Raw genomic sequence first — 13,371 nt, 5'->3', positions numbered from 1 at the left:
TTGCGTGCAGCTGCCACTCGTGCTGAGTGAGTCTCTACACCCGCTAGGCGAGCGTTGAGGTTCGGGAATTCGGGGAGCAGGGAAAAGGCACAGGTCTTGCGATTCCTGTTGCGCGGGTACGCATCAGGAGTTCTTGAGAACTACGGGAATGGCAACCATCGGAGCCAAGGGGGAGAAAAAGAGCTGGAGTGAGCAAAACAAAGAGCGAGTGTGGGCCGCAGTGACTTCATGCCTCATCAATGTCCCGCCCACGCTGCTCCGAGCTTTTGCTGTTGCCGCGACTGCCGAGGCGAGGCGCTCCGTAGCGTGGGGCGGTTTCCTAGCAACTCACGGCCCCGAGTGCCCCTAACGATCCGCACATCGGGAGTCCCCCCGCCCCAACCCCTCACCCGGGGGCCGGGGCAGGACCACACCTCCCCACCCCCCACCAACTCGCCTACTTCGCATCCTCCCGGGGTTCGCCCCAGAGCGCGCTAGCAGCCCGGGCTCTGAACCACCGAACGCCTGAACTGCACTCTGGGGCCAAAAGAACCAGGGCACGAAGCTCCCGCCCCGCGAAGCCGGGCTTCAGCACCCCCGCGGAACCTCCTTCGCTCGCGGCGGTGCGCTCTACTCCTGGCCAAGCTGCGATGCCTAGCTCTGTGTCCGCCCGCGCCGGCGGGGGCTTCTAGGGCGCTCCCGGAGCAGCCTTCCCCGGCTGCTGGCACCCGGAGCTTTCTCCCTCGCCAGCCAGGACGCTGCTGCTTCCACTCCCCGCTGTTCAGCTAACGAGGCTGCAAAGCTGCAACTAAGTGGAGTTGGCCTCCCTGCCCACCTGTGGAAGAAACTGGCGCTGATTGATGCGCCATCGACTTTTTTCCCTTCGGCCTCACCGGCGCCCCCTCCCACAAATGCAGCATCACTCGGTGAATGTACATTAGGCTGGTTTTTCCCCCCCAGCTTCGGGCTTTGTTTGGATTTGATTGTGTTTGGCTCTTCGCTAAGCTGATTTATGCAGCAGAATTCCCGTCGGCTGGAGAGAAACAAAAGCTCTTTTCTTTGTCCCAGAGCGGGCTGCAGAGAGCCCTGCTCGCGTCGCCACCCCGGGCCATTGACCGTCGGAGGAGGTGCTTCTTGCTGAGATTTCGAGACCCGCCGTGCCGAGCTGGGAGGGCCGCGGGGGCCCTGAGATGCCTAGCGGTACCCGGGCCAGCGTACCTGCACCGCTTGTTCCGAGCCGCAGGGTCCGCCTGCCGGGCCTGCTGAAAACGTCCTAGCAACTCTTGGTCCGCCCGCGCCGAGGTGCGCCTGGGAGGCGCGAGCGCGCATCCGGATAGCAGCCAGGCGGGCGCGTTGCGGGCTGCTCTGCATTATGTGCTGCTCGGCCCTGGCTTTTTTTACTGCCGCATTTGTCTGCCTGCAAAACTGCCGGCCAGGTCCTGCCCCATTTCTCCGGGCGGCCTGGGTGCTTTCAGTTGTTCTTGGACTGGGCCAAAGTGGTAAGTTTTTTGTTTTTGTTCTTTTCTTTTGTTTTCTTCTCTGACTCAAAGGTCTAGGGCTGTCACGAAGACATCCCTGCCAGGTAAGTGGCCCGGTCACCCTCCCTGTATCTACCCTTAGAATTTCAGAAGGGGGCGGTGTGTGCTAGCGTCCTCCATCACATGTGATCTAAGGGAGGCCAGGTGTCAAGCATTTCCGCCCCGGAGTGACAGCGATAATTATAAGTGGTGATACTGTGTGTGGCTCGTGGATGCTGGGGAAGCCATAATAGAATGGACGTTCGAAGAGTGGGCGATCGTATTTACAGAAGCAAGTTTAGGGGTTCTGCCCCATCTTTGAAGGCATCCTCAAAGATGCCCTCCCTCCCCATCTTTCTAGTACATGGGGCTAACCACTAGCTTGCATTTGATTCAAGGCTTAGGATAAATTGGTGTAATGGGAGAGAGCCTTCTGCTCTCGAGGCCATGGAAGGAAAGGATGGCGGCATATAAGTTTCTTGTATTACAGTGATCAGCCTAAATGAATTAAAGTTGCAGTAGCGTTTTGGCACTTTTCAATTATATGCAAATGTCAGGTGACACCACTGGGTTACTAGCAAACAGTAAAAACATACAGTAAGTACTAACCATCAATTTGGGATGAGTTCTTATTGTTTTATACATACGCCAAACAGGTATTTGTCCAATGCAATGATTATTGCCTGCTTATTTTTTTAACTGACTTTATATGTGTTTGGACATCCAGCCCTGAAGTTCTATTAGAGTCTTTCTCTTACCTCTTCTGGTGAAGGAGAGTTATAATTGTTTTTGTAGACTAAAATTTTCTACAGTGCTTTGAATTGGTGTGACAGGTTTCTGCCTGAAGCTAATTAAAATGGTCAAGTGATAACCTTATATGTGAGTTTACAATGGAAACATCCAGCTAGCCTCACTTATTTTTTGCATATACAGTTGTCTAATATTTGTTTCAAAATGAGATTTACCCATTTATGTGAAATGAGAGCAATAAGAGTAAATTTTTATCTCGTGGGTTTTTTTGGCTTATTTGTTGATTTAAAAATAAGTGAAACTTAAGGCAAAGGAAAGAGTAACATTCATTATCAATTATCTCTTAAGTGGAACACACATTTGTTACAGCAGATTTTCCACTGAGCATAATTCCATCCCATGTTAATAAGTGACAAAGAATTTTTCTAGATTTAGTAAACACATATACACATAGTAGTAAAAGGACCAAAACCATGTCAAAGCATGTATTATGTCCCCAATACATAGACATGGAAAGAGTACTACTCGCCTCCAGAACTTGCTAATAATAGTAATAATTTTTGAATATTCATTGTGCTTGCAAACACAAGCACAATTAGCCAAGTTCTCAAGTGATAGCACTGTATTTCCAGCCAGTAACTATAACTGATTTGAAGCAAATATTATGAATGGGCTCCCTTGCACCTGCAGTTGTGAAAAGGGAATGCTTATCCGAAATCAGAACAAGGCATCCTTTTCCCAGTCTCTGTCAATATACAAAGGTTTCTCATGTATACTGGTTTGCAGGGCAGTTAAAAACATGCAAAAAATTTAAATTACAGCCAGCACAACTCAGAAAATTAGAGATCAGCATAAACTGTTGTACTTTCGTGATATAGCTACAAGTCTCAAATTATATGTCTTCACAGTGCAAATTAGACGCTTAAAGCAGAATAGAAATTTAGGTATCAGTTACAAAGGAAATCTTGTTCCCTTGCTCAGTAGTTTACACCAAGGAAATGTTGAGGGCATTAAAGCCACACAAAAGAAACCAGAAACTGCATAGCAATGTAACTTTGGGTTTAATTTTTGAAGTAGAATTTATAGGTCCCAAATCCATAGCAGACTTTTATTAATGAATATATCATGAGCAAGGGGGATATTACTAATAAAACCTGAACATTCTTCTGATCTAGACAGTTTGTTGGAGTTCATTATTCAAATTCTCCTGGTGGAAATTACCAACAATTATGGTAACAATAACACTAAAGAATGGTTAATGAGTAACTGGAAAACACTAAAGAATACCTAGCAGTTAATATTTGAAGACTTAACATGGCAACACTCTTATTTCTACATTTGCTAGTTTTGAAAAGTTAAAAATCTTGTTTAAATTTTATACAACCATATAAGATTAACACATTTCAGAAAAGTTTAAAAAGTATTAACTATTATTACAATGTAATTTCACCTCCTGTGTATAATACACTATTAATTCTTTTAAATAACAACCAGCTGGATTGCCATTGCTTTTTAATTGTAGTATTACTTTACCTCAGAATGTATTTCACAATGTAAGTGTTCTTGGGGTTTTTTTATGCTTACCTAAAGTGAGAGGATATTTAAGAGAACCATGCCTTTATTTTGAAAATTCAATCTTCCAAATTATTTGCACAATAAGCCCAAATTAAGTCTATCTCCAAGCAACTGAGACACTTTCTGATGAAAAAACAAGTTTGTGGTGTATATAAAAGCAAAGTAACTGATAAGATTGGAAAACGCCAGAAAAATTCCTGTGCCTCAAATATTCACCTATTACCAAATTATCTGAAATGGGTATCTTTGAATTAAGCATGGTAGCAACACTATGTTTCTTCTAATTTTTAAGTTAATATTATGGAAATTTTGGAACACATGCAGAAGCCGAGAGAACAGTGTAAGGAATTGCCATATACCCACCACTCAGCTTCATGAATATCAACTCGGGGCCAACTTTTTTCATCTCTCTCCCCACACAGTTCATCTCTGTTCCCCAGCTGACTTATTTTGAAGCAAATCTCTCATATCATTTTTCCTAAATATTTCAGTAAATCAAAATACTGCAGGAGGAGTAACACACTTATTAATCCCAGAACATAAATTTTTTTAGCTGAAATTTAGGGCCACAAGAATGTTCATTATCTTTGATGGGAAGAATGCAGAAGTGAGGGAGGCAAACAAAGATAGTTTCAACCATTTACTTTCCAATGGTTCTATTATGGCTCCATTAAAAATATTTTTCTTAAAAATATGCGTATGTAACAACTTTTTGGTATGCATGTATATGAAGAAGGAAAACATAACATGGATAAATCCACTTCCCCAGACAAATACTACTTTATGCCAATGGAATCCAGCAAGTATACCTTGTTTGAGTTAGTTGGAAGGGTTGTTACCCCTGTCTCTTCAATCATAGTTTTTCTCTTTTCTACTGGATCACTTACAGCATATGCATAGCCATACATGCTGTGATTCCTCTTCTATTTCTCACTCTTATTTGTAGCCAAAATTCTTGAGTTGTCCATACTAGCTGTCTCTAGTTCTCCTTATCTGCTTTTTTTAATCCATTGCAGTTGGACTTTTTTTATTACCTCTGCAAGTATATTACTCTGTTAAAATCACAATGGCCTCCCTATTGCAAAATCCCATGGCCCATTCAGTCTTAATTCTGCTTTACCTATTATATGTCAGCCATTTGATACTGTTGACCACTCCTTCCTTCAAAACACTTCTTTCATTGGTTCCTGGACCCACATTCCCTTGGTTCAAGCTCCTTCTCCATCTCTGATGTCAGTTCTTTATGTCCCAACCTCCAAAAGTACGAGTGGCTCAGGACGCAGTCCTTGGACTTTGTCTTCTGGCCATATACTAAGTTCTTAGGTGGACTGATCCAGTTTTGGGTCTTGAGTACCATTTCTATGATGACAACTCCGGTCTGATCTCCAGAGGGTACAGCAAACTGCCTATTCACCATTACCACTGTATTTCTAAAGGCAAAATTACCCTAATGTACTCAAAAACAAACTTCCAATTTTCTCCCTCAAGCTTGCTTCTTTTATACCCTTCCTCATGTGAGTAAGTGATATCAGTCTTGCAGTAGTTTGGGGTCACACTTTGGCAACATCCTGTTTTTCTAATCCTCGTTAGAATGGGCACTTTAACAAATATATTTTTCTTTAAAAGGTAGTTCTACTATACAAGGTTTAACACTAATAAGACACTTGTTTTAGCCTTCTCAGTCCGCCTGAGAAAGCAGGCTCTTGACCTTCTAGGTCAATCATTAGCAAATATCAAAATAGAGACTTTCTAGTTTTTAATCTACTTTTTACAAAGTTGTTTGCTTTCAAAATTTCTGTGATAATTATTTTAATTGATAATTAACTATAAAAAGTGATCCTGATCTTTTACCTCAATATTTATTTTAAAACTTACTTCTCTTTAGGCTATGCAAACTGGAATTTGTAGTCACTTCACTTCTAACCAAACACTAAGAAAGGTAATAGAAAGACAAACTATTCTTAACCATTTAATTATTATTCATTCAGAGTTTCTTAAAGCACCTATAGCCTCATGCAGGCACTTTTCTGGATTCTGGAGTTAAAAGAATAACAATAGCTAATATTTGTGAAGTATTTGATATATGCCAGACACCCTCTGGACATATAATATGAAAATACATCCTTTAATACCCACAACCTCTTAGGTATAGACTCTAATTATTCCCATTTTATAGGTAAATAAATGAATTAAAGAGACATTGGATAACTTCTTCAAGATGTCTTAGCTGACATTAAGTCATGGAACCAGGATTCAGACCTCTGTGGGTTTGCCTCTGCACTCTCAGTCACTACCACAGACTGTCCTTCGGGGCAGAGATGGTCCTACACTGCTCTGGCCCTCCCCACAGGCAAAGAAGCCGTGAGCCACGCCTGTCCAGAGTTTTCCGTCCTCTTCTAGATCATCTCGAGGATTCTCTGCCCAGACAGCCGCAAACCACTTTCAGGGCCATCCTGTGGGATGACTGTGCCACCCACCCATTTGCCAAACCCTAGGAGAGGGGAGGCATACAGAGCTTGGCCATGCAGGCCGGAGTGTCCGTGCAGGTAAGTGATAGGCCACTTTCAATACAGAATAAAGCTGGAAGTGAGAGAGAAGAGCGGAAGATCAGGGTTGGATGGGCAACCCTTTATACACTGCCAAGTTCGCAACCAGAAATCTAAAGTGTGTGGAATTCTAAATTCAGACCTATCCTTCTGGGACTTTATAAATGTGTACTTATCAAGTTAGGAAAATAGAACTTATTTTACTTGATGGTTTCTTAGCATGAGTTGTAAATATTTAGTCTTGTTATGCCCACCACCATTTGGACTCGTTTTGTTCCTGAAAAAGTTAGGGGCAGACTTGCCTATTAATTTAAATATTATGGGGGAGGAAGGTGGCAAACAATGAAAGCACCAGAGATTAATGCATGAAGAGAACTATCTCTCCTGTCAAGGTATTTTTATATGTTAGTAACTAAAAGCTTTTCGTTAAACCCTAAGATGTATACAGATTACACTGAATTGTATTTTCTTGCAAATGGTGTTATAGTGAGAGTCTAGTGCACGCATATTATAGATTCAGTTTTATTTTTTATATGGTCTTATTAACTTAAAACATGTCACAGGAAAGAACATTTTACTGACATGAATTAGCCAAATTTGATTTAATTATTCAGCTGGTATATATTGAATATCTATAGGTAAATGAATATGTAGGAAAAAAACACTGTCATACCACCTTCAAGGACTGAAAGGACTATTTTTCAATTTAAAAACCAATCTTAATGTGACCTGCTTTCCGTTTTCACGGTAAATTGCCATAATTTGCATATCAAAGAAAATACAATGAAAGTCAAAATGGTTTCCATTGAGATTTCACAATTTAATTAAAACGGTCCTACCTATTAACAAAACTAATGGGATCAATTTTTGTTAGGAAACTACTAATATTAAACACATATTAAATTTATCTTTCCTGAGTTACTTTAAAAGTTTCCCAACTAAAGTTAGTTTAGGAAATAAGAATAAGATCATTAAGTTAAAATGAAAATGTTGTCTTATTGGATATGTAATATTAAAATGATTTCTAAAACATGCTTTTATTTTCAATGCTATTATTCTAGGTATTAAAAGTTCATATTTTAAGACAACATAGAGGGTCTCAAAGAGTGGCCCTCCATGCTGACCTTATCAATAAGCCAACCATCGTTACTCTAGTGGTTTTGGAGATGTAATCTCCCTTTCCCAGGTATTTTGATTGTTTTGTTTTCACGAAAAAAACACTATTATATTTGTCAAAAACAGGGTCTGTTGCCATTCCAGATCAGCACTGGTGCAGTTGATTCGTCTAGAGAATTGCCTCCAAACAATGACAGTCCCCAGGTAGTTCAAAGTATGGAACCAAAATAGCTGCCAAAGGCTTATTCAAGCCAAAATCCCTGGATGAAACCAAGTTTGAAGTGGAGAGAAAGGCTAGTAATGAAGACAGGAGGATGAAGACTAGACATATGTCAGCTCTAAAGAAACGTGCCAAATAGGTCTTATTAAGTAAGTAAGATGTGCAGTGGCCTTTTGCCAGGAATGTTTTAATGTTTTTCATGATTTTGGACCCAACTTTCTTTTAGAACAAAAAGTTGATATTTAGAACAAAAGTTGATATGCTGATGTGAAAATGCAGCCAGAGTTGAGATACTGTTGTTCCACTTGTACATGAAGTACCATGGTCCTATCCTTGGAACTGAACCACATTTTCCCAGGTACAAGAAGTTTTTTCTGATTTCAGTGAGGGCCACACATTTAGTACAATTCCCTAGAAATTGTTATAGATACTGGGAGGGGAAAGAGCTTGGTGGAAATCTTCATCCTTATGGAATGAGGTATTACCACTAACTAAACTTCAGTGGCACTTTAGAACATTATAAGATCAAATGAAAAAAAAAATAAAAGAAAAATTCAAAATTACATTTACAGGACGTACCTTAAGGGGTGCCAAACTAGAGAATGTCTTTCTTAATCTCATGCTTGAGCTGGGCAAAGAGGCCAGGCTGGCTATGCCTAGGTATTCATTAACTTCAGTAGAACAAGGCATGCAGGAAGGTTTGATGGTATGCAGGAATTGCTGTAGAACTGGCTGTTCTAGTTGGAAACAAAGAACCCATTGTAGCATAACTGTATTATTTGCAGAAAAATGATCTAGCTAGTTTCTTTCTTAGTACAAGGCACACCTCCCAAGGTACTGCTCTGTTGCCTTTTTTGTGCATTTGGCTTAGATTTTTATGGTGAATTGAAGACAAGTAGACCATAATTTGCAAAAGAAAAATCTCTGGAAATGATACACGGGGCTCAAGTTCCAAAAGAATTTATCTGGAAGACAGTAACACTGAAAAAGACAATCCAAAAGGGACTCAGTTTCAGGCATCTTGAATTTTGGTTCAAAAGGTCCCTTTCAATGAGTGTTTCAGCCACAACCACATAGAACCAGAGCACTAAGTTGAGGGCCAATGTATACAATCACGGTGCCTGACCTCTGAAGTTGATCACAGAAATAGGAGGGCTAAATGCTATTTGCACTAGTCTTTAATTCAGAGGATATAGCATGTTTAATGCCTCTTAAAGAATCACAGGCCACTTGATGCTCGGTGACACCTGATGGACCTGAGACAAGGTGGGAGAAGGGGAGGGAGTTGCTAAGCATGTACATGTGCCCTTCTGAGGGCAGTGTAGCATAGCTGGTGAATAAGGAGCCCAGTGTTCCCTGTCAGTGTTGATATATATGTCCAGGCCTGACCATTGGCTACTTGGAGGTCAGCATAGCATTGATGCCAGAGGTCACTACTCTCTGAGAACAGCGTTGCAGATGAGATTATCAGGTAATAGACTTGTTGGAGTAGAAACTGATTTATGGGCATTATGAAAATTTGGATATCAAGACTTTTTGGATAAAACCTCCCCAAGATGTATTTGATTCTGAAGTTTAAAAAAGACTAGTATTACTTTTGTCTGAATTACCTGGCCGTGCAGAAATGTTTGGTCAGTTAGAACTATCCTGGGTATTATACACCACTTCCCTGCAGGATAGACTTCCAAAGTACTGCCCAGATGGCATGGGGCTCTTTTCTCCCACACTGCGTACTTAACAATTCTTTTGGGCTTATTTTTTAAAATAGGAAATCCCATGTACTGAACCAGGGTTTTGACCTTTTGACCAAATTAGATGCTTGTAGGCCTGTGTTAAAGAATTTAAGCTCCAGAGTACTCCACCAGGACTAAAGAACTGCAAGTTCTGTAGAGCTGCCATAGTAGCTGGACCTAGTAACTGGTCAATCCACTTTAGGATATTTGTTAGTGCTCCTTATGGACAAGAAGGGAACTAAACACCTAGACAATACCAAGAAATATGGTCTTACACAAACTTTAGAAGCATACCTCCCTCTAGTATAGTGGCACTCCTATGTATGAAGAAATTTGGGTCTTAAGAACTTACTCATAATTGCACAAACTCACTTTTCTAAGGCTTTGAGGATTCTGTACAGTAAATGGCCCAGTATGGTCCAAATGAGTTGCTTAAACAAGGCTGGATGTTGCACAGATGTGCAGCAACCCCCTCCATCCAAAAGATCATAGGAGATACCACATGAACACTGGGAGACTGGCAAGGAATTCTGGAATCTGAGAGGATATTACCAATTACTTATATACCCATGGCATATTTGGAAAAAGTCCTTTCATCATTCTCCTTCTAAATTGTTGGCGTGAAAAGGTGAAGCGTGCTGAAAACCTAGGTGTTTCAGGGTTGTTCAGGAGGTAAGGACACAGGCGAGTACAGAAGCCTAGAACAGAGTTTGGAGTCCAGTTGCCATTTGTTTGGAAATAGAGCAGAGCTGTCCAGGGCAGAAGGGGCAATAAACTGACCTATGTCTGCAGGCCCAGTGGATCTGTAATGTAGATCAGACAGGGTAGGGGCTTACTCTATAAGTCTTGGTCACAATGAGGGAATAGCTCCTTTCCCATTCAAATATAATCATGCTTGATTGTGTATTTTTTTAAAAGGCAGCTTGGGAGTCTTTAGCAGAAGTGTAGAGGTTGAACCTGAAAAGAGAAATTAGGTGTTGGAAGGCAAAAAGAGAAAGGAGGTACAGGGGAAGCTGAGTAGGAAACAGAGGGGTTCAGGCATCAAAGATTAGACTTGGGGTGTTGGATGTTGGCGGATGATTACATTTCTCTGAGTGAACTGCTGCTGTTTTGCCAGATTTTACTGATCCAGCTAAATGGGCTGACTCTCAATAGCAACCAGCAATACCATGTGATTTCCAACAGACAGCATACATTTGGGAGCCAGACAGAATAGAGTGGCAATCAGGTAATCATGTAATAAAGGGGCCTGGCAGATCCCTCAGGTTTTCATTGAGCTCCCTCTCTGCCCTTCAGGTGATATCCTCCTATCATCTGCTGCCTTAACGGCCTGCCTAATCCTTTTTGTAGCATATTTGTTAAGGTTCTGTCATACTTCCATATTTGATGTTACTCTATAAACTTCACAAGACAGGTACCCTCTATTCAATGCCATGAATAATACCATGGTTATGGCAGATATTAAATAACTACTCACAATTCATAGATGGATGAATGCCATCCAAATCATTATAACTTCCCGATTCCTTAAGAAGTGGAATTTTCTGCTTTCTATTCTCAGATGATAATGTCCTTTGCTTTTTTGACCTAATCTTTGCCTATCCTCTTCTTCATAATCAAGAAATCTTATAATAATCTAACAGAGTGCCCATGAGAATGTGAAAAAGAGTTATTCCCAGATTACTTAGAGTACACAGGAAAGGTGGTATTTTAGTTCCTTAAATTCACGATCATTCATATTTTGACTCTTTATTTTGAAAATCTTTTAAAGACGTATTTATAAAATTTCTTGTCATGCTAAGTACGTCGTTCAGTCTTTGAGATTTGAGGAAAGCCTCACAGTTATCATTCGATCAGTAAATCAAAAGGTCTTTCTTGAGCACCTATTAGGTACATTTGGCTTGTACCAGTTGCATTAGGAACAGAGGAGAAGTAAGGTATCGTGCAGCTGGGGTAGCTCAGCTTGGAGACCTGTGTGAGGTCATAGTACAAGAGAGGGATGTGAGGCTGAGGCGGGCGGTCTGGGCCATTTGTGCTGCAGGGCTTTACACTTCTGATTCGGACAGGACGTAGGTCAAATGTGTTCTGTTACCAAGACAGAACCTTGATGTCTCCTCGAAATGTCAATACTTCGTTTCAATATTTCCTATGCTTTAGCAGAGAATTACAGTGTAGAGCTTGACTAACTTAAGGTTCCAACTACTTAGATTTTATTATACATATGATTTACCTTCTTATGTAGAGTGTATTCCTAGAGACTGTTGTAAAATGCATCAACATAAAGCAAAATTCAGGTTGTATATCCTGTACCCTAATAGTACACATGATTAATTGCATTGTTTTCATCTATTAGCAGAAACTGTCAAATGAGTGTGTAAAGAGGGAAAGAACAGAAATATTAGTATTAATTTATCAAATGAGTATAGCAGGGATATAAAAGAGTGCTGGGGAGCAGAGAATGATGGTCAGAGAGAGTACGTGCAGTAACAGAACAAAGTCTCCCTCTTAAGAGGAGGCATCCTGAGCTATATTCCAGAGTTGACTGAGAGAAGGAAAGTTACTTGAGCGACACAGAAGTGAACATGTCACGTCAGAGACAGAGAGCACGTAGGACATGTTGGTCGATGCAGAGGAGACATGCATTCATCTTCTCATTCAGCAAATGTGTACCAAGTCTCTACAAAGGGCCAGATATTGCTCTAAGCCCTGGGGATAGGGCAATAGATAAAACAAACAGAAATATCTGCCCTCATGGAGTTTATATTCTAATGGGAGAAGGCAGCCCACAGATAATATAAATAGAATGTATAGCAGACTAAAAGTTGTCTCCATTCTGTTTATTTTGTCTATGGTCTGCCTTCTCCCATTAGAACGTGGTATGTGAGCCAAGTCTCTAAACCTGGAGGGAACTTTGAACAGGATAGCATCTACCTCAATGATATAACACTTTAAAGGAAGATTTTGGCATTTAAACATTTATTATAATCTAATATATTCTACAACTTAAACTAAAAGCCAATATTTGCTAGTCATTTAACAGAGGTTTTTCGGCAGTAACTGTGAAAAGCACTGTTTAAGGTATGTGAAAGACCTTAGGAAACAAAAGACAAAAATCCTTGTCCTCACGAGTTTTACATTTTGGAGGCAGAAATAAAAATAAAAGTAGACATGCCCTGACTAGTGTAGCTTAGTGGGTTGGGCATTGTCTTGCAAAACAAAGGGCGGCCAGTTCAGTTCCGGATCAGGGCACATGCCTGGGCTGCAGGCCAGGTCCCCAGCTGGGGGCGTGCAAGAGGCAACTGATCACTGTTTCTCTTCACATCAATGTTTCTCTCTCTTGCCCTCTCTTTAAAAATAAATTTAAAAATCATTAAAAAAGTAAAAAGTAAACATGATTATAACAAATTATGTAGCAGGTTAGAAAGTGATAAGTGTTATGGAAAACAGTAGAAAAGGTTTAGGGGGTAGGGGGAAGTTGCTGTTTTAAATGAATTAGATGGGACTGATTGAATTAAGAAAGGGGATGTTTCAGCAAAGTTTTGAAGGCAGTGACAGAGTTAGCCTTGTGGATAATTGGAGACGGAGTCAAGAAAACAGAGACTATCAAGGGATGTAAGAGATATGAAACAGATGGGAGGATGGAAGGACTGGAGGTGGCGATTGTATGGTGTCAAGATCCTGCAAGGAGTGAGTTAGATGGAAAGACAGGAGGTGTGGTCAGACAGGATGATACGGGAAACTGAGAATGTGGAGAGGTTGCAGTTACTGGTAATTACAAGGTCTAGAGCTATGGCCATGGAAGTGAGTGGTTAAATCAGAGTGGAGGACAAAATAATTGGAGAACAAGGAAGTGAGGCCTGGAGGTATTGCAAAGATGGCCTGCATATACAGGGAAATTTCCAAGAACTGAAATAGGACTACTGTTGGAGAGTGTG

At 41.0% G+C, this 13,371-nt stretch overlaps 1 protein-coding gene across 1 annotated transcript in view; it reads left to right on the top strand.

Annotated features, from left to right (window-relative positions):
* The first annotated feature begins 908 nt into the window (after nucleotides 1-908).
* ITGB8 (integrin subunit beta 8) overlaps nucleotides 909-13,371 on the top strand; it is a 76,703-nt gene continuing 64,240 nt past the window's right edge. The window contains exon 1 of the mRNA XM_054564511.1: nucleotides 909-1,478. Coding sequence (XP_054420486.1) covers nucleotides 1,352-1,478 — 127 coding nt within the window. The 5' untranslated portion in view covers nucleotides 909-1,351. The remainder of the gene's footprint in view (nucleotides 1,479-13,371) is intronic.

This window comes from Pteronotus mesoamericanus, unplaced genomic scaffold, assembly GCF_021234165.1.
Source record: "Pteronotus mesoamericanus isolate MK-2021 breed Mesoamerican mustached bat unplaced genomic scaffold, CSHL_Meso_final scaffold_85, whole genome shotgun sequence".
Lineage (NCBI taxonomy): Eukaryota > Metazoa > Chordata > Mammalia > Chiroptera > Mormoopidae > Pteronotus > Pteronotus mesoamericanus.
The sequence above is the reverse complement of the archived record's forward strand: the minus strand, read 5'-3'. Positions and strand labels throughout refer to the sequence as shown.